The sequence below is a fragment of the Glandiceps talaboti genome, chromosome 1 (assembly GCF_964340395.1).
Source record: "Glandiceps talaboti chromosome 1, keGlaTala1.1, whole genome shotgun sequence".
Classification (NCBI taxonomy): domain Eukaryota; kingdom Metazoa; phylum Hemichordata; class Enteropneusta; family Spengelidae; genus Glandiceps; species Glandiceps talaboti.
Genome location: NC_135549.1, coordinates 595222 through 619488, shown reverse-complemented (window position 1 = coordinate 619488; position 24267 = coordinate 595222). Strand labels below are relative to the sequence as shown.

The following is a 24267-nucleotide window of genomic DNA, read 5'->3' as shown; positions in this document are numbered from 1 at the left end:
GGTAAACTAAAATCATTTCACCCACAATATATACGGTATGAAAATAATCAGTATTCATAAATAACAAATAAATGTACATAATACACATCCCAGTCTTTCTATCACTTTTATTTTACAATTTGAAAAATATGTGAGACATTTCATCAATCAATCATGTAGAAGTGTGAATGAATGTTCATGAACTATGGAGTTCATTAGCAAATACTTCTACTGAGAGTCAAAACATTTCTTGGAAGCAAATCCCACTAACATCTTGTCTGCATTATCAGGGATATAGTCTATTGTAGTACACCTTTCACAATGCTGATGACATCTTGTCTGCATTGTCAGGGATAAAGTCTATTGTAGTTCACCTCTCACAATGCTGATGACATCTTGTCTGCATTGTCAGGGATATAGTCTATTGTAGTTCACCTCTCACAATGCTGATGACATCTTGTCTGCATTGTCAGGGATATAGTCTATTGTACTACACCTCTCACAATGCTGATAACATCTTGTCTGCATTGTCAGGGATATAGTCTACTGTAGTACACCTTTCACAATGCTGATAACATCTTGTCTGCATTGTCAGGGATATAGTCTATTGTACTACACCTCTCACAATGCTGATAACATCTTGTCTGCATTGTCAGGGATATAGTCTACTGTAGTACACCTTTCACAATGCTGATAACATCTTGTCTGCATTGTCAGGGATATAGTCTATTGTAGTTCACCTCTCACAATGCTGATGACATCTTGTCTGCATTGTCAGGGATATAGTCTATTGTACTACACCTCTCACAATGCTGATAACATCTTGTCTGCATTGTCAGGGATATAGTCTACTGTAGTACACCTTTCACAATGCTGATAACATCTTGTCTGCATTGTCAGGGATATAGTCTATTGTAGTACACCTCTCACAATGCTGATAACATCTTGTCTGCATTGTCAGGGATATAGTCTATTGTACTACACCTCTCACAATGCTGATAACATCTTGTCTGCATTGTCAGGGATATAGTCTATTGTACTACACCTTTCACAATGCTGGTGACATCTTGTCTGCATTGTCACGAATATAGTCTATTGTAGTACACCTCTCACAATGCTGATAACATCTTGTCTGCATTGTCAGGGATATAGTCTATTGTAGTTCACCTCTCACAATGCTGATAACATCTTGTCTGCATTGTCAGGGATATAGTCTATTGTACTACACCTTTCACAATGCTGATGACATCTTGTCTGCATTGTCAGGGATATAGTCTATTGTAGTACACCTCTCACAATGCTGATAACATCTTGTCTGCATTGTCAGGGATATAGTCTATTGTAGTACACCTCTCACAATGCTGATGACATCTTGTCTGCATTGTCACGAATATAGTCTATTGTACTACACCTTTCACAATGCTGATGACATCTTGTCTGCATTGTCAGGGATATCGTCTATTGTACTACACCTTTCACAATGCTGATGACATCTTGTCTGCATTGTCAGGGATATAGTCTATTATACTACACCTTTCACAATGCTGATGACATCTTGTCTGCATTGTCAGGGATATAGTCTATTGTAGTTCACCTCTCACAATGCTGATGACATCTTGTCTGCATTGTGAGGGATATAGTCTATTGTACTACACCTTTCACAATGCTGATAACATCTTGTCTGCATTGTCAGGGATATAGTCTATTGTAGTTCACCTCTCACAATACTGATGACATCTTGTCTGCATTGTCAGGGATATAGTCTATTGTACTACACCTTTCACAATGCTGATAACATCTTGTCTGCATTGTCAGGGATATAGTCTATTGTAGTTCACCTCTCACAATGCTGATAACATCTTGTCTGCATTGTCAGGGATATAGTCTATTGTAGTTCACCTCTCACAATGCTGATAACATCTTGTCTGCATTGTCAGGGATATAGTCTATTGTAGTTCACCTCTCACAATGCTGATAACATCTTGTCTGCATTGTCAGGGATATAGTCTATTGTACTACACCTTTCACAATGCTGATAACATCTTGTCTGCATTGTCAGGGATATAGTCTATTGTAGTACACCTCTCACAATGCTGATAACATCTTGTCTGCATTGTCAGGGATATAGTCTATTGTACTACACCTTTCACAATGCTGATAACATCTTGTCTGCATTGTCAGGGATATAGTCTATTGTAGTTCACCTCTCACAATGCTGATAACATCTTGTCTGCATTGTCAGGGATATAGTCTATTGTAGTTCACCTCTCACAATGCTGATAACATCTTGTCTGCATTGTCAGGGATATAGTCTACTGTAGTACACCTCTCACAATGCTGATAACATCTTGTCTGCATTGTCAGGGATATAGTCTATTGTAGTTCACCTCTCACAATGCTGATAACATCTTGTCTGCATTGTCAGGGATATAGTCTATTGTACTACACCTTTCACAATGCTGATAACATCTTGTCTGCATTGTCAGGGATATAGTCTATTGTAGTTCACCTCTCACAATGCTGATAACATCTTGTCTGCATTGTCAGGGATATAGTCTATTGTAGTTCACCTCTCACAATGCTGATAACATCTTGTCTGCATTGTCAGGGATATAGTCTATTGTAGTTCACCTCTCACAATGCTGATAACATCTTGTCTGCATTGTCAGGGATATAGTCTACTGTAGTACACCTCTCACAATGCTGATGACATCTTGTCTGCATTGTCAGGGATATAGTCTATTGTAGTACACCTTTCACAATGCTGATGACATCTTGTCTGCATTGTCAGGGATATAGTCTATTGTACTACACCTTTCACAATGCTGATAACATCTTGTCTGCATTGTCAGGGATATAGTCTATTGTAGTTCACCTCTCACAATGCTGATGACATCTTGTCTGCATTGTCAGGGATAAAGTCTATTGTAGTTCACCTCTCACAATGCTGATGACATCTTGTCTGCACTTTTATGGATATAGTCTATTGTACTACACCTCTCACAATGCTGACAGGATAGTGGTGAAAATATTGGATTTGCTTCCTAGACATTTTTTGACTATGAGTAGTTGAATTCTACATTCAAGTCTCAGTTTTTTTATGAGCTGTACTTGTCCTGGTATTAAACCCATTCCTTATCATATAAAAATGGCCCAAATCCCAAAGGGGACTTAAAACGTACTGTAACACATATTTCATCACAGGATCACACATTGATTTATGAAAATAAATAGTTTGTAAGGGTGGAATTATATACCAAATATACAATAATTGTACTTGTTCTAGTACACATTCCATTTGATGTTGATAATTTTATAATGATTGGAATAGAAGCTGATATACACAGTATCTAATTATTGGTATTTTAACTTATTACTTTACTACTTATAGATAAAATAGACATCTAATTGATATACACAGTATCTAATTATTGGTATTTTAACTTATTACTATACTACTTATAGATAAAATAGACATCTAATTGATATACACAGTATCTAATTATTGGTATTTTAACTTATTACTATACTACTTATAGATAAAATAGACATCTAATTGATATACACAGTATCTAATTATTGGTATTTTAACTTATTACTATACTACTTATAGATAAAATAGACATCTAATTGATATATACACAGTATCTAATTATTGGTATTTTAACTTATTACTATACTACTTATAGATAAAATAGACATCTAATTGATATACACAGTATCTAATTACTGGTATTTTAACTTATTACTATACTACTTAATTGACATATACAAAACCAATTAGTGATGTTTTAACAACTTTCAGTGATTATATGGTTGGTTGTCTGATCATAGAAATAGTACTTCAGTAATACAGCTAGTGCAGTGTTTATAAAGAGTACGTACCATGCCAGTAAAACAATATTTAAGTTTCACAAATGGCAGCAATATCTGCTCATTACTGAAATTTAAAAATTTCTGTCATGAATCACACACAGTTTTATCATTTAATAATTAAGTATTTCTATAATTAAATACCAGCTAATGATTTAGTAAGTTATTTGATTTATTTTGAGGGGTGTGGGGGGACATGGAAATAGTATGGTTTGTTCCACATGACGATATTACATTGATCCAACAGGGTGAAAGTTAACATGTTAGACACAGTGCAAATCATGATGCTTGAATTACACTTACAGCCAAAATAAAACTATCGTGTATAATTTCCAGATTAAAAGAATGTCCCAGCTCAAATCTCATATAGATGTCACATCATTTAAAAACATAAAATAATATTTGGTGAGAGTAAGCCTGTAACACTTGTACTGGGTTGATGCCAAAAAGGAGGTTAAAGTAATAATATTGCCCCCTTATTATATTTATTCAGTAGTTCAAAACTGCCCACATTGCCTGAATTACTCCTTAATTCTAAGGTCTCACCCTATAGCTGTTATACTATGGGACCTTGCCATTTCTTTGTAACTTTATACAGCTGATTTATTGCCCGTCCTCGTTTTCTCATGACCCTGAGTTTGCTCCTGACACTAAGATGGCAAAATATTTTGTTTTATAATATCAGTGATCTCACGTTTCCAAGCTATTAAAACCACACTCACTTATTAAAGTCAGGTTTGGTTCATGGTAATTTACTGTATCATAATAGGATTCCTTTCAAGAATATATTACATGTTATTAGACTTGACATTGTCTAAAATTACAAAAATGTCAAATTCATAGATTGTGTTCTTTCAAGCTTTTTTCTCTTGTGGCTTTAAACACATTTGTTGTTATCATTGTTATGTGTGATGTAATCAGTGAATCATTTGTTGTTATGTGATGTAATCAGTGAATCATTTGTTGTTATGTGTGATGTAATCAGTGAATCATTTGTTGTTATGTGTGATATAATCAGTGAATCATTTGTTATGTGTGATGTAGTCAGTGAATCATTTGTTGTTATGTGATGTAATCAGTGAATCATTTGTTATGTGTGATGTAATCAGTGAATCATTTGTTGTTATGTGTGATGTAATCAGTGAATCATTTGTTATGTGTGATGTAATCAGTGAATCATTTGTTATTTGATGTAATCAGTGAATCATTTGTTATGTGTGATGTAATCAGTGAATCATTTGTTATGTGTGGTGTAATCAGTGAATCATTTGTTATGTGTGGTGTAATCAGTGAATCATTTGTTATGTGTGATGTAATCAGTGAATCATTTGTTGTTATGTGTGATGTAATCAGTGAATCATTTGTTATGTGTGATGTAATCAGTGAATCATTTGTTATGTGATGTAATCAGTGAATCATTTGTTATGTGTGGTGTAATCAGTGAATCATCTGTTATGTGTGATGTAATCAGCTAATTGTTTTTACTATCACAGTAATGAAAAGCGATATCATGATCTAAACTCTAACTTCAAATGTGACATTTTTTGTCGAAAAACGTTTTTTATTTTGCAGTGGAAAGAAAACTTTTATTGGTAAGTTACCAGTAATGCAGTAATTGACATGTGTTTTTTACCCACACTACATTTCAAAGAAAGGACAAATTTAATCCCTTGGACTCAGTTCAACAGTTGCAGTCCAAAACATTTTCCTATTTCTAGTAGGTAACCTGTCAAGGTTTACAATAGATTAATATGCAACCAAGTTGATACCACACTTCCAATAATTAAGTATTTCAAAGAAATTAAATGATTTTTAATTTACAATAAGCAGTTGTACACTTTAAAGTTTATACTGTTGTGGTGGCTATCTTTAATTTACAATATTAAAGTAATTGAATGTACACTTTAAAGTTTATACTGTTGTGGTGGCTATCTTTAATTTACAATATTAAAGTAATTGTACACTTTCAAGTTTATACTGTTGTGGTGGCTATCTTTAATTTACAATATTAAAGTAATTGTACACTTTCAAGTTTATACTGTTGTGGTGGCTATCTTTAATTTACAATATTAAAGTAATTGTACACTTTAAAGTTTATACTGTTGTGGTGGCTCTCTTTAATTTACAATATTAAAGTAATTGTACACTTTCAAGTTTATACTGTTGTGGTGGCTCTCTTTAATTTACAATATTAAAGTAATTGTACACTTTAAAGTTTATAATTTTGTGGTGGCTATCTTTTTTCAATGTAACACAATAAACTGATGGTATAACTTACCACTCCTGGGAAGATCTTTTTCAGTTTTTCAGCAGCTGTCACAGCTTTTGGTTTTCCTCCCTCTAGACAATCATCAAATTCAAATAAAGTTTGCCTTACAGGATTAGAGTAGGAAATTCTTGAGTTATCCACAAATGTTATGGTTTTGATTCCCCAACTCTGAAAAAGATGTAAGCAAAATCGGTCACAAAAAATTGAGCATTGAGTGTGAGGTTGTCTTTAGACAATATTTGCAGGTGATCAAATCCTGTCACTTGAACTCAAAGAGGAAGCCTTGAATAAAAAAGATAACTCTACACAATCAGAATGCTATGACTATCTGAAGATCTAGGGTCTAAAACATAGTGCTATACTGCTGCTATGTCAAGTTTTCAAAAAAATGTCTACCACAAGAGGGCGACATTTAAGCAATACAGGAAAAGTGAGTAAATACTAGTAAGCCAGATTACAGGATCAAAAAATCAGTGTTTCGGGGGAACTGCACCTTATTTCGTGAATCAAAAAACTGGTGTCATGATGTGTTTAAGATTTTTTCTGAATTAGGGTTACAACATAAATTTGCCAACTTGGAACCAATAACTACTGATGAAGCAACAGTTACTGCATTATTAAGAAATGTTCATGCCAACCAATGGAAATCAGAAATAATGATAAAACCCAAGTTGAGAACATATATTACTTTCAAAAAAATGTACAGAAAAGAATGTTATTTACTAGGAGGAATGTCCCATGCAAAACGCTCCATAATAGCTCAATTTAGACTTTGCAAACTCCCACTTAAAATAGAAACAGGTAGGTTTTGTGGGCTTGAAGTCAAAGACAGAAAATGTGACTTCTACCAAAACTCACCAGAGGATGAAGTACACTTTATGTTTTACTGTAATTTATACAGTGAAACTGTATGATCTATGGAAAGCATTACTGGATAAAATAATAACTTCAATGTCAAACTTTAGTCATATGGACATATATGATAAACTATGCCATTTAATGTTAACATTTCCCATTGATACTGCAAGCTTTCTACATGAAGAATTTAATTGTAGGAAAACCTTTATTTATAATTGAAACGTATTTGATATTTATTTATCTATGTATTTAATTTGAAATTTCTTTCTTGATCCTATCAGCCAGAGGGCTGGATGTGGCTCTTTCGTTTGTAAATCTTACTTAAGCATTGTATAATTTAAATAAGTCCAAACAATAACATAACATAACATAACATAACATAACATAACATAACATAACATAACATAACATAACATAACAGTAAGCATTTGCAAGCAAAAGCGTACTTCCATAGGTGCCGTATGGCTGTATGTTTAGGGTTGTCGAATTTCATTTATAGAGGTCATGGTTGTGTGGAGATAAAATAAGATGTATTTATCTAAGAGTTGGGATACAATTGGTATATATATCAAAGGATCATGGTAGCTGCCGCATAAAGTTGCAAATGAAAAAGCTCACTTTTCTTGCTTGGTCAATTTAAAACACAAATTTAATTTATGCACATTGGTTTTTTTCAAACAAAAAATCAAGTTTTTGATTATTTTTTTTAAGAAACACTCAAATTGTTTCAAAATAAATATCCAATGACAAGTACATTTTCAAAACTCTAAAAAGTTACTATAAGTACACAGACATCAAGGAACTGGACAAAATCTTCTTGCTATACCTTACTGTTGGAGACTCTAAAATCTCGTGATAGTTTGTGATGTTGTTACCTGCCATTTTCAAAAACAACTAATGATTGGACACGATGTCCACACTTTAAGCAAAAGGTATTTGAAATTTGAATCTGTTATAATTTTTTGACGATGTAGAAAAATCCTAGTTGAAGTCTGCAGAGTTGTGTTTGACAACACACAGTGCATAAACATATAGCATCAGTATCTGTGATCAGTTCAGTGTTCACAGTTGTCTTTGTACATTATTGAGTATTTGTCATAATTGTAATTAATGGTCGTCTACATTGCTCCTTCCTCAAAGACATTTATATACTTCATAGTCTCTTTTAAGTCAATCAATATGCATGTTATGTGGGAAGAAAACTTTGCTGACAATAATCAACAAAATGAACAAAATGGGAAAAATGTGTCCCAAATAGCCGCCGACCACATGATGTGAGCCAAACCCTTATTTACTTCAAAGTCCCATTTTGAACTTTAAAAAAAAAAACGTCACAGTTTATCGATTTGCTAAGCTTATATAGTCAGCTTGTCAAAATAACAACAACTTCCCAAGGTCTACTGAGTAGACTAACGTCATGTGATGACCACAGCATACAGATTTATGAGGTAGAGAGCAGCTTGTTCGATCAACATGTGAGTCAGGCCAGACCCTCTACTGGGTGATCTCCTTATGAGGATGTCTCAAGAACTGATCATCTAAAGGGCATACAAGTCATGACCACAGTGCATTCTGGGTAATGATGCTTTACCCGTGTGGGGGCGCTCTATGGAATGAAACCATGATGGATTCAGAAACCAAGAATTTGAGAGAATTCTAAAGTTTCGGAATGCCCCATAGGGGTACTCTGGAACTACATGTGAATACCTGTATCTGGAACTACATGTGAATACCTGTAGTTTAAGAGTATAAGTCTCCCCTTCTTGATTTTTTTTGCATTCTAGTCATCTAATATTGCTAGAATGCTGACTGAAAAGCAAACAGAATTGCCATCAATATCAACTTACCAGTAGACATCTTGCTACGTTACACCCTAACGTACCAGCTCCCAATAACAGACAGCGCGTTTGTGATATGTGGTCTAAATCTAGTGATGGTAGTAACCTCCATCTCATCAATTTCAGATTGAGATCTACTGATGATTCTGCTAACCTGAAAAAGAGAAAATTTTGTGATGAAGCACTTGTATGTTTATATATTGTATGAGTACTTTCAACAGATAGCCTGTTTACAATGCTTAGGGTATATTTCATTTAATATCATATACACCAACTGATAATATTGTAAGTGTCATAAACAGGCTATTCCAAAGATGAATATTTGTATCACAGGTATTTATATCGAGTATATCCTTTGGTATAGATTGGACAGTTTCATAGTGTAACAATCTGGTAGTCAGTGGTATATCTCACTCTCTTGGCTATATTGCCATAAAATTAGTTTATGACATAGGTTTAGAGACATATCTCACTCTCTTGATAAATCTATGCAATTTAATATTTCAATTGTGTGAGACTCAAACTAATACAATTAGAATGTTTTATGTTTTGTTACATATTAAACAATAAAAGCTATTTTGATAAGTCATATTTCTGTATAATATTTCATTGTCTCATATCTAATAGGACAAATTCTTCTTCTAATACACCTAATACCCTACTACTACCTTGTAGGGTCCATACTGGAACTCAGGTTCACCATTCTTGGTCCAAGTTTTTGTCTCTGGTTCTTCTCCCAACCAACACACTTTGGACAATCTACATGTAGTATGAGGTAGGAAAACAGAAATTCATTTTTGACACCATGATGACCACAGCACTACCTACATTTTGAACTGGGTGATAGTATTTGTAGTAAGGCGGGCAAACTAGGGTAGGTAGTTCACGATTTTATTTTATTTTATCTTTTAATTGTTTTTTTTATTTTTGAAAAATATTGCTTCCACCCAAAACCAAATGAAATATTGTTCAGAATACCCCTTCTGTGATAGTTTGATGAAATATGTACAGACATCACTGGTCGGTCAGAATACCCCTTCTGTGATAGTTTGATGAAATCTGTACAGACATCGCTGGGGAAAGAAAACGGATGTGCATAAAGGTCAAGAAGACAAAGAATTTCTTATAAAACACAATTTTTTTATTCTACCTGAAAGTTAGCCATGCATTTCTGTAAGTAGAGTCAAGATCTAAACCAATTCTACTTTTAAGCACGTTTTCTTTTATGAGTTCCCACACTACCCACTACATAATTTCTATTACCTCACCTGTCATATTTGCAATAGATGGAACATTCAGATGTAAAACCAAACTGTGATTAATTTCTCTCTTTCCATCTCTAGCTCTGTCTCTAAAGCAAAGGACTTGAACTTCATCTAATTGGTCAGCCCTGGAAACATACATTCAATATTTTTTATAAGTACCTCAAGGATTACTACAAATTTGTTTTTCAATGCTTTGATAAGTTTTCTGCTAAATCATGGCATGAAATATTTAGTCAAAGTTTTAGCAAGTTTATGACTCCTGAAACAAAATCAATGCCTGACAATCATTTTCTTGCTTGATGAAAACAAAGTGGTTATAATATTATTCATAAAAATATGCTTTTAAAGTAGCCATATGGATGAGGACTTGGTATTTATTTGAGATTTATACAATATGTTTATCATGGCTTCCTACTTGAAAAATCAAATTGAATGTGGAACAACATTGCACAAGTCTGTGTCTGTAACTCAATACATTGCAAAATGCTAAAAAAAATATGTAAACAGTTTGTTATAGTATTATATGTACAATAACAAACATCTTACACATTTAGTAATCTTTTTGCCATTTATTGAGTTACAAACAATGACTTGGCATATATTGTTTCACATTGGTTTTTCAAGTAGGAAGCCATTATTTTATGAATTAAAAGTTCAAAATAAATACCAAATCCTTACCCGATATGTATTATACATCCAAAGTTATGATGTATGTTGTGAAATTTAGTGGTGTGCATTTGTCTCACACAGCAGTGCCTGTTGGGGACTAAAAACATGTTTACACCACAGGTTTTATTATGCTGACATTGTAAATAAAAATATTGAGATTTTCAAAACATTTTTAAAAATGTCTGTATAGTCTAAAAATAAAATTTCAACATAGGAAGCATAAGAAATTAACACATAGCATTATACTGATCTGTAACTTACCAATGGCAAGCTGTAACTTACCAATGGAAAGCTATTAAGGTGAGTAAATTTGGTAACTTACCAATGGTAAGCTATCAAGGTAAGTAAATTCCGTAGAGGCCAGCCTGGATAATTATCAACTGTACTGGGATCACAGAAACCAACCAATAACTGTAAACAATATTAAATTATTATTATTATAGTAACTCTAATTTTGATTTTAAAAATAGCGCAAATATTGCGTTGCCGCACAACTTCATGTTCAGGGCAATGATAGATATATAATTTTTTGAAGATTTAAAGTTGTAACCAAAACAAAATTTTCATACCTAATTTCCATCATCATAATCCAGCCATCCTATGTTGGAAGTGTACAAGACAAGTATAGCAACATCCTAATCAAACTTTAAAGGGATGTGTCTACAAGGTTTTGTACTTCTTTATTTTTTAAAATCAATTTGGAACCAAGTCATACCAATGTAACAGGTTTATCTTTCTTGGTTGTCTTATTGTAATATTGTAAAAGCCAGCTACATTCAGTTTATATGGGTAGGTGATGAAACAGCTGTCTTACAATATATTACATAATCCAGTCATAAACCAAACTGGCCATGCTACAGGCTTTACCACCAGAGGAAATAGTAAAGTAAACATTATAGTTAATTAACAATGTACTGTTCTCACTGTGTCAGCTATTAATGAGGACAAATCTACACATTCCCAACAAAGTTAAGCTCAATCTACTGGGTAATTTCAGAGTTGAAGATTTTTGAGGAAAAGCAATGACAAAGAATAACACTTCTAGAAACATCTCACCAAGTTTCAAACTCATTCACTTAGTATTTTTTGAGATATAAGTTTTTGACCAAAATTCACATTTTTACACCTTAATTCCATATCACTCATGGAATCATGGTATGCTTAACATATCTTTGTCCATACATCCCTAAATGCATTTCCATTAAATTTCAGCCCAATCTGCTAAGTAGTTTTGGAATTATAGATTTTTAACCAAAAAGACACATTTTCAGCCCTAATTTGCATATCACTGATGGAATCATCATGTCATGAACAAATCTTACTTTACACCCCCTAAAGAATGTTCCCACCAAATTTCGCACCAATCTGCCCAGTAGTTTCTGAGTTTAAGTTTTTTGACCAAAAATCACATTTTTTGACCCAAATCACACACCTGTGATGTGATCATTTTGATTTGAACAATTTCCCAACTAGACACCCAAGGTAATGGCCCCACCAAATATCATGGCAATCGGTTCAGCAGTTTTTGACTTTAAGTTGTTTACACACATACACACATACACACACACACACACACACACACACACACACAGACAGACAGACACTTTGCCATGCCTATAGCACTACTGAACCTTCAGTTCAGTTGTGCTAAAAACAAATTTAAAACTGTAATTTGAAGAAAAACTAAAAGCAAACGATTTCAAAGATAGTCAAAGATAGTTTTGCAACTTGATTATGTGAATAATTAAGGAAACCAGGTGAATCTTTCATTGTATAGATTCACAGAGTAAGTTGTCCAGTAAAGGTAAGAAATACAAAATGTAGATAGAAATACACCAATTCACATTCTCTAGGATTTTGTATCAATTGTACACAGGGTCAAAGGTCATGACTTTCCACATTTGATTTGCACGTTGTCACTCCTAATATATTAACTGAATAATGCAATATTCTTTGTTACCTGTGTAACCAAAATGTCACATGATACAATTAGTGACTTATTCCAACTTCCCTCTCAAAACCTATCAAGTTATTTTCATGGCAAAGTTTTAGCTAGCTATTTCCAAGATATCACTCATTTGAGCTTAATTAAAACAGATACTCATATTAAAGCCAACATAATTAAAGAACCAATTACATGTATAATCTTGTATGTCTGTGTACTTTCAACTCAATTCTGAACACCAGGTGGCGTCCTTCATCATGGTTTACAAGTGAGAAGCCTTTAAATATCAGTACTCCAGATGTGATTAGGAGGACTATATTCACATCACACTGGAATATTACTTTATTCTGATGATACCTGAAGGTATTTCCTTTAGTTGCTTTCCTCCTTACTTTACACATGGTCACTATTATTTTTTACAGGATGGTGGCAAACATTACAGTGACCTAAAGTGCATATATTATGGACTCATGTCTACCTGGACAATCTGATTAAAATCTGATGTTGTGAAAGCAACTAGATGTCTTTATTTACCTCTAATTCCAACTTCTTGTGGCATTTGTTTTGTTCTGGGTGATTGCCACCATCCCACATCTTACCCTGTGTAATAGACAATCTCGTTTGAAACTCAAGGGTCTTGTAAGGTTTCGACAACCAATCAGCACGCTTCTTTCTGAGAGTCTCTGTAGGTATTGACCTTCGTGTGTTGTGTAAGGGTAGTTCGTTTGCTTGTTTTTTTTTCAATTTCTCAAGTGTGCGCAGCTGCCAATGTAATGTTTATCCTGATTGGCTACTTGAAAGCACGAGATCCTTGAGATTCAAATGGGATTGTCTATTACACAGGGTCTGATGTGGGATGGCGGCGATCACCTGCAACAAAACAAATGTCACAACACGATGGAAATAGAGGTAAATAAAGAGATAAACATGTTGAGTTTTAAAGGTTTTAAAACATAATAATAAATAATTGTGTTCACTTTAAAGGCACTATTGTAAAATTACCAGAGCAAAGCACGCAATAAAATCTGGCATTATCATTAGAATTTAACTAGCTTCTGGTAATGCAGTCACTGTTACATAATGACTAAAATATTCAATTTAACATGGGAACAATGCAAATCTGCTATCAAACAAGTACACAAGTACTTACCTTGTTATCTTTACACATAACTTTGAAATCTTTCAAATTTGCCACATTAATGGTATTGCCATCTACAGTAACCAAGAAGTAACCTTGGTTTGGGTGGTTCTTACTATAAACATCATAAGCAAGGAGAAAATTGTCAATCTGAAAAATAATAAATATTGAAAATTAAAACATAAATAATTGATGAAATTTTCTTTTTGTTGAAAGTTTGTGATGTTTGAGCACTGTCTCTGTATCTAGTACAGGGACTGCAGTTTATGTTAAGAAAGAACGCAATCACACACTTACTCACCGGGACTGCAGTTTATGTTAGGAAAGTAGACAATCACACACTTACTGGCACTGCAGTTTCTGTTAGGAAAGTACACAATCACACACTTACTGGGACTGCAGTTATGTTAGGAAAGTACACAATCACACACTTACTGAGACTGCAGTTTATGTTAGGAAAGTACACAATCACACACTTACAGGGACTGCAGTTTATGTTATGAAAGTACACAATCACACACTTACTCACTGGGACTGCAGTTTAGGTTAGGAAAGTATACAATCACACACTTATTAGAAATATATTTCAGCTTGTTAAATCATGTGAATTGTGAGGTTACTTATTACTATGGAAAACATGCTTTCGGCAAAGTAAGATAGTCACAAACTACTACTATGGAAAACATGCTTTCAGCAAAGTAAGATAGTCACAAACTACTACTATGGAAAACATGCTTTCAGCAAAGTAAGATAGTCACAAACTACTACTATGGAAAACATGCTTTCAGCAAAGTAAGATAGTCACAAACTACTACTATGGAAAACATGCTTTCAGCAAAGTAAGATAGTCACAAACTACTACTATGGAAAACATGCTTTCGGCAAAGTAAGATAGTCACAAACTACTACTATGGAAAACATACTTTCGGCAAAGTAAGATAGTCACAAACTACTACTATGGAAAACATGCTTTCAGTAAAGTAAGATAGTCACAAACTACTACTATGGAAAACATGCTTTCAGCAAAGTAAGATAGTCACAAACTACTACTATGGAAAACATGCTTTCAGCAAGGTAAGATAGTCACAAACTACTACTATTGTTGTTACATGTGGTAGATTATTATATGGATAAATTCCATCCTAAAGTCAAAATTGTGAAAACAATGAATGAGGCTGAAATGCCACCCTATTGTGAGTGTAATTACACCAATGTCCATTTGATAGTTTACATCAACAAGTTGCATTACTTGTAGTCATGTCTGTTAACTTCTAAACAGTTGATCTGCCATTCTCATATTAAAAACATATGTAGAAGCATTATCAATTCATATTTGTACAAGTTCTGATAAATCCAAATATTCACCTATCATTTCAACCTACTGAGAATGAATATTTTTTTACTTTACAATGTATTTGCTGCAAAGAAAACTGTAGAAGCAGAGTGTTCTTATACCTGTTTGATATCCAAGTACTGATCAAGTCGCTGTGTAGGTTGAGTCTGTATGACTTTCTCTGGTCCGAGCAATGCAGGAAATGCAAACCAGTAGTAGTAATGGTATTTCTTTAAATCCTTTAAAGAAATAAATACAATTATAAAACATACAGGAGATTTTACAATTGCTTTCAGCTTGATTCCGATGTCCCAAAATTAAGTTTGATACTCAAATTTATTTGGAAAATTAACATACATAACAAGATATATATATAAGTCATCAGTTATTCATAGATTGTGTCAAATTGACAATCATGAGATGATATGGAGATCTGTTATTTATAGACGGTGTCAAATTGACAATCACAAGATGATACAGAGATCTGTTATTTATAGACGGTGTCAAATTGACAATCACAAGATGATACAGAGATCTGTTATTTATAGACGGTGTCAAATTGACAATCACAAGATGATACAGAGATCTGTTATTTATAGACGGTGTCAAATTGACAATCATGAGATGATATGGAGATCTGTCAGTAATTAAAGCAATTAATTTATTGTGTGTGAATTTCAATTTTGGATTATATAGTGGTAACATTCACTATCAATGTAATACTACTTACAGCAAATGTCAAAAGTAGAAATCTTGACAACAATGAAGGATCCATCAATGCCACTCCCCCAGTAATATCCTGCCATAGCTGAAATCATAACAAACAATGCTTAGAAACAGTTTTGATTCAAATCATTAAATTTGTTGTTCTTTCTAGATTTGCTTACTTCTGGGTTAAAAACCTTGTTTACTGGCCATTACTGGAAACTATCTATTATACACAGAATAACCCATGATGTCATTCCCATACCGTATCTGTTATACATGTACACTGGATAAACCCATGATGTCACTCCCATACAATATGTTATAGTGTTATACACAAGATAAACCCATGATGTCACTCCCATGCAATATGTTATACACAAGATAAACCCATGATGTCACTCCCATACAATATGTTATACACAGGATAAACCCATGATGTCACGAGATCACACACCTGCCCTGTCTTTATTGTTTCAACACTGCTATAGATTAGTTTCATTTACATCAAGAGACAAATGATAAATAACTTTTGAGCCAAATAGTTACCCACTCACTTGTTGTGCTGTTTCATCCAATACTGTCTTCTTATCCAGAGTTTTAAAGGAATCCATTGTATTCATGTTACGCAGTATTCCATGACTTGGAAAACAGTTTGGTGGAATACCAGACTTCCTGAAAGTAGCCGTGATGTATGTTAAACATAGAATGTCATGTTTTACAAGGGACATACCTAATATATGTACACCTGGTTGAACATGCCTAATATAGTTGTATGTACACCTGGTAGAACATACATATTAATATAGTCATATGTACACCAGGTTGAACATACCTAATATAGTTATATGTACACCTGGTTGAACATACCTAATATAGTTATATGTACACCTGGTAGAACATACCAAATATAGTTATATGTACACCTGGTAGAACATACAAAATATAGTTATATGTACACCTGGTAGAACATACCAAATATAGTTATATGTACACCTGGTTGAACATACCAAATATAGTTATATGTACACCTGGTAAAACATACATAATATAGTTATATGTACACCTGGTTGAATGTAAACGTAACAATTATTTTCAGAAATAAGTAGTTGAAAACAATCATACATACTGTCTTACATATTCAAAACATAATGAATCATTAATTTAAAAATGTATACAATTGTCATCACATATTATTAAATCATAGGAGGAATGATGAGTCACTATAAATGTTGATTAAAATAGATAATTCCAATTTAAAAGCTCAATTAGCTTGTTAATACTTACTCATTGAAGGCAGTAAATTCTAAACTCATTCTACATGGTAATCCTGCAGCATCACCTGAAATCAAAAATATTGTCAGAGTCAAATTTCTTTCCTGTCTTTATAAACAAAGTAAAAATAATTATAACCATCGCCAATTTAAAATATCAGATGTGTATATTGTAGTTTAACAGGTCAAGGGGCCTACCTGGTACCTAGAATTTAATATGCAGACTCAAATCACAGACTCTCAATACATAAATCATCCACAGTTTTATACAATTATGTATTAATCTCAGTACTGAACTATTATTTACATGCCTTGTTTGTCTGTACATTATCTGTCTGTCTGTACCATGTACGTAGGTATGTATGTATGTATGTATGTATGTATGTATGTATGTATGTATGTATGTATGTATGTATGTATGTATGTATGTATGTATGTATGTATGTATGTATGTATGTATGTATGTATGTATGTATGTATGTATGTATGTATGTATGTATGTATATGTATGTATGCATGTATGTATGTATGTATGTATGTATGTATGTGTGTGCGAGCGTGTGTGCATGCGTGCGTGCACGCATGTACATTATGTATTTATGTGTGTACGGTGTATGTATGTATGTATGTATGTATGTATGTATGTATGTATGTATGTATGTATGTGCGTGCGTGCGAGCGTGTGTGCATGCGTGTGTGCATGCATGTACATTATGTATTTATGTGTGTGTACGGTGTATGTATGTATGTATGTATGTATGTATGTATGTATGTATGTATGTATGTTTTTATGTATGTACATGTATGTATGTATGCATGGAAGTGGGTTATACTTCCATATGATGTATGTATGTATGTATGTATGTATGTATGTATGTATGTATGTATGTATGTATGTATGTATGTATGTATGTATGTATGTATGTATGGATGGATGGATGGATGGATGGATGGATGGATGGATGTATGTATGTATGTATGTATGTATGTATGTATGTATGTATGTATGTATGTATGTATGTATGTATGTATGTATGTATGTATGTATGTATGTATGTAGAACAGTTGCCTTCTTCGTATCATTAAACACAGACAACTAATTAGTTGTATGTGCATTAAATAATAAAATCTAATGAAAAGTGAGATAGTAGTTCACTTACCATTGTAATAGAAACCATGGACGTTCCGAGCTTTATCATCCAACTTGTACACATCCAATTTATTTTGAGTTAATTTATGCCAAAATCCAGCATCAAGGCTACTGCTGAAAGCAACGAACTGGAGCTGTTTTGTATCTGCTGTTGCCATTTTGATAATCTACTGGTAAGTCTACCAAAATGTATTCTCATATCATGAACCCTGTGAGTGAATATAACCACCCTTTGATCGCAGGTAATTTTATCGTCTCACGCTCACGGGACCATAACTTCCGGGTTGTGAGTTTGTTCTTTGATTCTGTACTCCTTTAAAGAGCGCCCCTGAACTACTCAACGCGTCTCATTGCCGTGGCAACTAATAGTTGAATGTCTAAACACTGGGTGCTGGAAGGTAAATTGGTACCGTTGATTTCAGTAGTGAATATGTACACTTTTAATTGTCGGTACAATGAGAAATACGTTAGCTTAAGTTTAGTCATGTTCACGATCACCAGAGAACAGAGAAAAAAATCAATGTATACGTATAACCATACCATGGTAAACGACAAATACCAAGTTGTTGGAAATACTAAGTCTTGTAGGCTGGGCATATACTAGTAGTCAAATGTCAAATGTATTTCTCATTTGAGATCCATGTGTGTATCTAATAAATATTTAGTTTGTAGGTGAAGTTCCGGGTCCTAATCAGTTCCAATGGACCACAGACCAGCTAGGAATTCACAATTTATTCTTGAAGGCTCATATTTGTTGACCTTAGTTGACCTTAGTTGACCTTATTGTTTCGTTGTCTATTATCGTTTAGTGGCACGTCTGTGGGACCTAACGCTTTGTATATTCTAATGTTCTACAAATGCTTGTATAACTCATATTTCAGGTTATATTACAACTTGAAATTACTATGTCGTGGCATTGGAGAGAGAGTAGTTTGCCAGACATATCACTCAAAGAGTTCCCGCACTGTGTCGAGAATCAAGATAATCATCTCGACCATGGACACAAAGATAAGAGTGTGAATTTGACGATCCATGACGTTTACGAAATGACTAAAAATTACACCATGGAATTACAACGGTTACAAAATATTCTTGTCGGACAAATCATCGATAATCATACTATATGGTATTTCGTCGTATCTATCATCCTGGCGTATGTGTTTACGTCATCACCAAGAATTTTGAAAGCCCGTGTTAAGATATATACAGTTCTTCTGTGTGACGCTGTGGTGGAACTATCCTACCTCCTTAACTCGGAGTTTCCAAAAGATGTTGTAAGTTGGGACCTATTCTATTCTGTTTTCTTGGACTTTCAGTTTTCTTGGACTTTGTAACACAGTTAGGCCTAGAACCTCGACCCAAGTCTCAGAATCGGTTCACAGAGTGTCGACTATATTGACTCCAAAATAGACGAAGGACAAATCAAAACCATGCATAATATTATATTATTTCGACTAAATACAAATTTAATATCCATTTAAATGAGTAGTGAACAAAATTCTTTTTGAATTATATTTGAAAATTAGAAATCATATTTTGAAGGAGAAAGTCAACATTACTAAAGAGTATATATATATAGCAGGTATTGTGGCCATGCTTAAATCATTGTAGTCATTTACTCATTGTGAAAAATGCATTGCTACACCATGGCACTCAGTGTTCAACTTGTTCACTCCACAGTCAATACTACGGAGGGACGTTTTGTTTGCAAGACAATGCAGCTGGACTATTGCGGCCTTTATTCTGGTATGGGACTCTGTCAGCAATAAAGAACCCAACGATAAAGACCAACACGACAGCACAGGTATGTGAATGAGAATGTCACAATAGGGAATATCTAAATGTTTCCTAGGGTTTGCAGGAATTTGGCACTTGCTCACTCTTTGCAACATGTGGTGATTATGGGATACAACTTGTTATGTTATTATTTATTAAATTATACACTACAAACAAAAGAGCCACATCCAGTCCTCTGGCTTATAGAACTCAAAGAAATTTTGGAATTAAATACATAAATAAATAAATATCACTGTGACATTTTGTATTCATGGATGACACCACTCTATCTGAGTGTTTCAATCGAAGTTCGTCTTCATCTGCTATGCAGTTACAATTAGACAGGGTGAACAACTGGTCACATATTAATAACATGAAATTAAACCCCAAGAAATGTAAAGAAATGGTTATGTGTTTCGCAAAAAGTGTTACTGATCCCCAGCCCCTCATGCTCGATGGTATTTCCTTGTCATCAGTTGAAAATTTTAAATGCCTTGGAATCACTATTAATAATCAGTTAAAGTGGGAAAACCACGTTAATGAAATTGTTACCAAAGCTTCCATGAGATTACATATTCTACGGATATTATGTCGGTTCGGTGCTAGCGTAGAAGACCTCAAGCTCATTTATGTATCCTTAGTTCGTTCAACTCTTGAATACTCATGTGTTGTGTGGCAGGGGGGTCTAACAGAAAAGTTAAAGACGCAAATTGAGCGTATTCAGAAACGGGCCTTGCGGATAATATATCCTTTTTACAGTTACAATGAATCACTGTCCTTGTTGAATCTCGATTCACTTGAATCTAGGCGGAAACAAATCTGTCAAAAATTTGCTAAGGATGTAATTCAGTCCAACCACAAACTCAACTATCACATCCCAACTCCAAGTAATCATAACTATGCAACCAGAAATCGTAACCGTGTGAATTTTTCATTTCGCACAAAACGCAAAGAATGTAGTCCGATAGTGTACTGTGTAAATTTGATTCGCAATAGGTAAAGTGTTTACTACATGCTTTTCCTTGCGTTCTCGTGTTTTGTGTATTTCTGTAAATTGTGTTTTGGAGTTCTGTGTCAATTTTATGCTGTTGTGGTTTTACCATGTGAGAGATTCCTTTTTAGATTGGTTTTGTGTATTTCTGTAATTTGTGTTTTGGGTTCTGTGTAAATTTTTATGCTGTTGTGGTTTTACCTTGTAGAGATTCCTTTTTAAATTGGATTCAGTTGTATATGTTTTTTTTGTAACTCAGTGTAATTTGGCCTTTTGGCCATAATGGCTGGGATTAATAAACCATTAAAAAAAAAAAAAAAAAAAAAAAAAGACATACGTTTTAATTGTAAATACAGGTTTTCCTACTGTTAAATGCTTCATGTAAGAAGTTTGCTGTATCAATGCGGTATCTAGTACTAGTACTTTGTCAAAATCTATAGAATACATTTCTATAAAAGTGTAAGCTATGTATCAGTTTTATAAATCTAACAAGATTTAATTTGACGACAATTCCTGAAGAAGCATCTGTCAGTGGGTTTACCTTGAAGACAAAACTACTCAAAATGTTTTACGGAGTTTGTGAGACGAGGGTGTCAATCATCTTATGTATAAAAACCTGTCATTTACACATAAAATAATAAATAGTTCTGTTTTTGTAACATTGCATGAAGATTCAAGTTCGTGTTAATTCATAAATTTATATTTTACCTTTGCTCATTTCTGCAAATGTCCTTTCTTTATTTTCTCGCATTGGTCTTTATTTCACTCGATTCTTTTATTGCATAGTTTCGTTCTCTTTTTTGCCTCTTCCATGAACTCGGTTATTTCTTTGCAGATGGTAGCCACGATGTGCTTAATGGTGACAAGGCAGTTACTTCAAGTAATCGACATCTTGGGGAAAGAGACATCGATGAAGAATTAAACACTCTAAAGAGACATTTGTCTACAACTTTACAAAGTGGGGAAGTCAGGCTGTCCCAGGAACAAATACACAAAATCGTTGACTTGTTAGTAGATATTTCAAAGGATTTGAGGGATGAAAATAAAACTTTACACAGAAAGATAGAGATGTTAGAACACGGGATCGATAGACAGAATGGTAGTGGTACCTAAGTTACTGATCATTGGTCGCCTGTAATGGTACCTATTATATTAAAAGTCACTGATCATTGGTCAACATAATAAGACAATTATATTTATCAGTAAAAGCATCCAGAGAAGAGCATTTTCATTAAAGTGGCACACCTAACTTTGATATGCCCTATTTACACCTAATACATATACACGATAAAATGTTTATAAGGAGTAAATCAGCATCGACACTGTGTCATAGGGGTATAGTATAAGGAGTAAATCAGAACCTCATGATTAGGTTAGCACAGAGCTGTCAGTAGAGGCCAGATAGGCCTAAAGTCAGAATGAATCTATGAATCTATGAATAGTGGTATATGAAAGAGTGAATGAGCGTCAACATCGTGTGATCTAGTGGTGAATCAGCATCAACACTGTGTGATAGGGCGACCCCCTTATTTTTATGTCTCATTACTTTTTAACAGCAACTATGGGTCGGTAGCTCGATTTAATTATTTTGTTAAAACCCAACATATTCTTCATGTTTCTCTGCCTCTCCTTTTCCTCCTCTTCGTCTTCTTTTGATTTGGTTCCAGGTTAGAGGTCCCTTCTCAGCTTCTCTACACAATTGGCATGTTCTCAGTACAACATTAAAAGGCGTGATAGGGGCTTAACAATCTACTCAGCTTATTGGTGGTTTTCGAGTTGTCTGTATGCAAAACTTATCTCACATCTTTTTGGAATAATATATGATAAGTTTATTTTAATATGAAACAAATATAACTACAACAACCCTAAAGTTACAGACTGTGTCACTTTAAAGACTGAGGTTATCGGTGTCTGACAATGTAAGAGCACAAGTGTTGCCAAGAGGGAGACTATTTTGAAATAGTTACGTACCGTCAGTTGTATGAGTATTTGATTCTATATTAGAATGATTTTTTTTTAAAACTAATTTTATAACTCTTTGTTTGATGTATTGTGCTTAGAAAGACAAACTAGATCATGTCTGTGATCAAATATAAAAATTCGATCGATGTTAAGAAATTGATAGTACAATAGAAATAAAATTGTGTTATATATATATTTTGTTGGTATTACGCCATACTTCGTTTTGTATGGATTATGATGGTGCATTATACCGCTAAAATGTGAACACAGTTAGATACAGAGGCAACATAGAGAATCATATGCATGATTTTCTCCACTGTCTGTGAAATGTTTTGACGACGATCAAATGTTTAAGTTAGATTTATTCAAATGATGTGGAAATAGATTTTAAAAAAATATATATATATTTTTCCGTGTATGTGTTCTACGTTTTATGTTTATCTTTAGTTTTACGCAAATTTGTATTAAAAGAAGATTGGTTGATGATTTGGAATGCATTCAGTTTCGCACTAATAAAATTATAAAAATATTATAAGTTGATGGCAGACTAGCTAAATCGGACCTGGCCTAGGGAAAAATCATTCGAGGTGTAGCGAAGGCACACGTCACGGTTTGTTTTGGTTAACTCGAAAGAAATAAAATCAATCATTTTGCTTCTTCAACTTTATGTATGTTTCTATTTATTACGGACACTACCATTTTGTGTGACGTGCAAAGCTGACCCTCGATATTTTTCTATACATCTCCTCAGTATTAAAACATGTTTTGCTACACTATAGTGACGTCATAACATCGTATTATAGTATGAACACAAAACTAGTAACGACAGGCCTACCATCAATAAACTTTAAACTTAAAAAAAATGTGCCCAAATCCCCTTGAATGTGAATTAAAGAAGTAGACACATAACAGAATAATTATGTACGCGTACGGAGCTATATACATATACGTAGTATACACTGCCGCAAAAGGGATTAAATCTAGATTATCAAAACTCATACATTTTGAGTGCATCAACATAACGTCCAACATGAGAATTGTACTGACCTATTTTGTGGATACAACCGTTGTTGTTGTTGTTGTTGTTGTTGTTGTTGTTGTTGTTGTTGTTGTATGCAAACGAGATCGAAACTACTCTGTATAAACAGCTATTTATAACCTCTTTGTAATAACCTTGGCTGTGTTATAACAGGGGGGGGGGGGCTAAATCAAGTTTCTTAGTTGTGTTTAATTTGATGAAAT

The 24267-nt window shown here is 33.8% G+C and overlaps 2 protein-coding genes across 2 annotated transcripts in view; one reads left to right on the top strand and one right to left on the bottom strand.

Moving 5' to 3' along the window:
• LOC144445378 (ubiquitin-like modifier-activating enzyme ATG7) overlaps positions 1-18541 on the bottom strand; it is a 45354-nt gene extending 26813 nt beyond the window's left edge. The window contains exons 1-11 of the mRNA XM_078135290.1: positions 18307-18541; positions 17160-17214; positions 16430-16547; positions 15898-15975; positions 15290-15406; positions 13847-13984; positions 11074-11162; positions 10086-10207; positions 9486-9576; positions 8827-8971; positions 6131-6289 (exon numbers count right to left, since the gene is read on the bottom strand). Coding sequence (XP_077991416.1) covers positions 6131-6289; positions 8827-8971; positions 9486-9576; positions 10086-10207; positions 11074-11162; positions 13847-13984; positions 15290-15406; positions 15898-15975; positions 16430-16547; positions 17160-17214; positions 18307-18454 — 1260 coding nt within the window. The 5' untranslated portion in view covers positions 18455-18541. The remainder of the gene's footprint in view (positions 1-6130; positions 6290-8826; positions 8972-9485; positions 9577-10085; positions 10208-11073; positions 11163-13846; positions 13985-15289; positions 15407-15897; positions 15976-16429; positions 16548-17159; positions 17215-18306) is intronic.
• A 709-nt stretch (positions 18542-19250) lies between these two features.
• LOC144441163 (uncharacterized) lies at positions 19251-23321 on the top strand. Its single transcript, XM_078130707.1, has 3 exons — positions 19251-19570; positions 19977-20100; positions 21899-23321. Exons 1-3 carry the CDS (start codon positions 19343-19345, stop codon positions 22174-22176), a joined length of 630 nt encoding a protein of 209 aa, XP_077986833.1. The 5' UTR covers positions 19251-19342; the 3' UTR covers positions 22177-23321.
• The last annotated feature ends 946 nt before the right edge of the window (positions 23322-24267 follow it).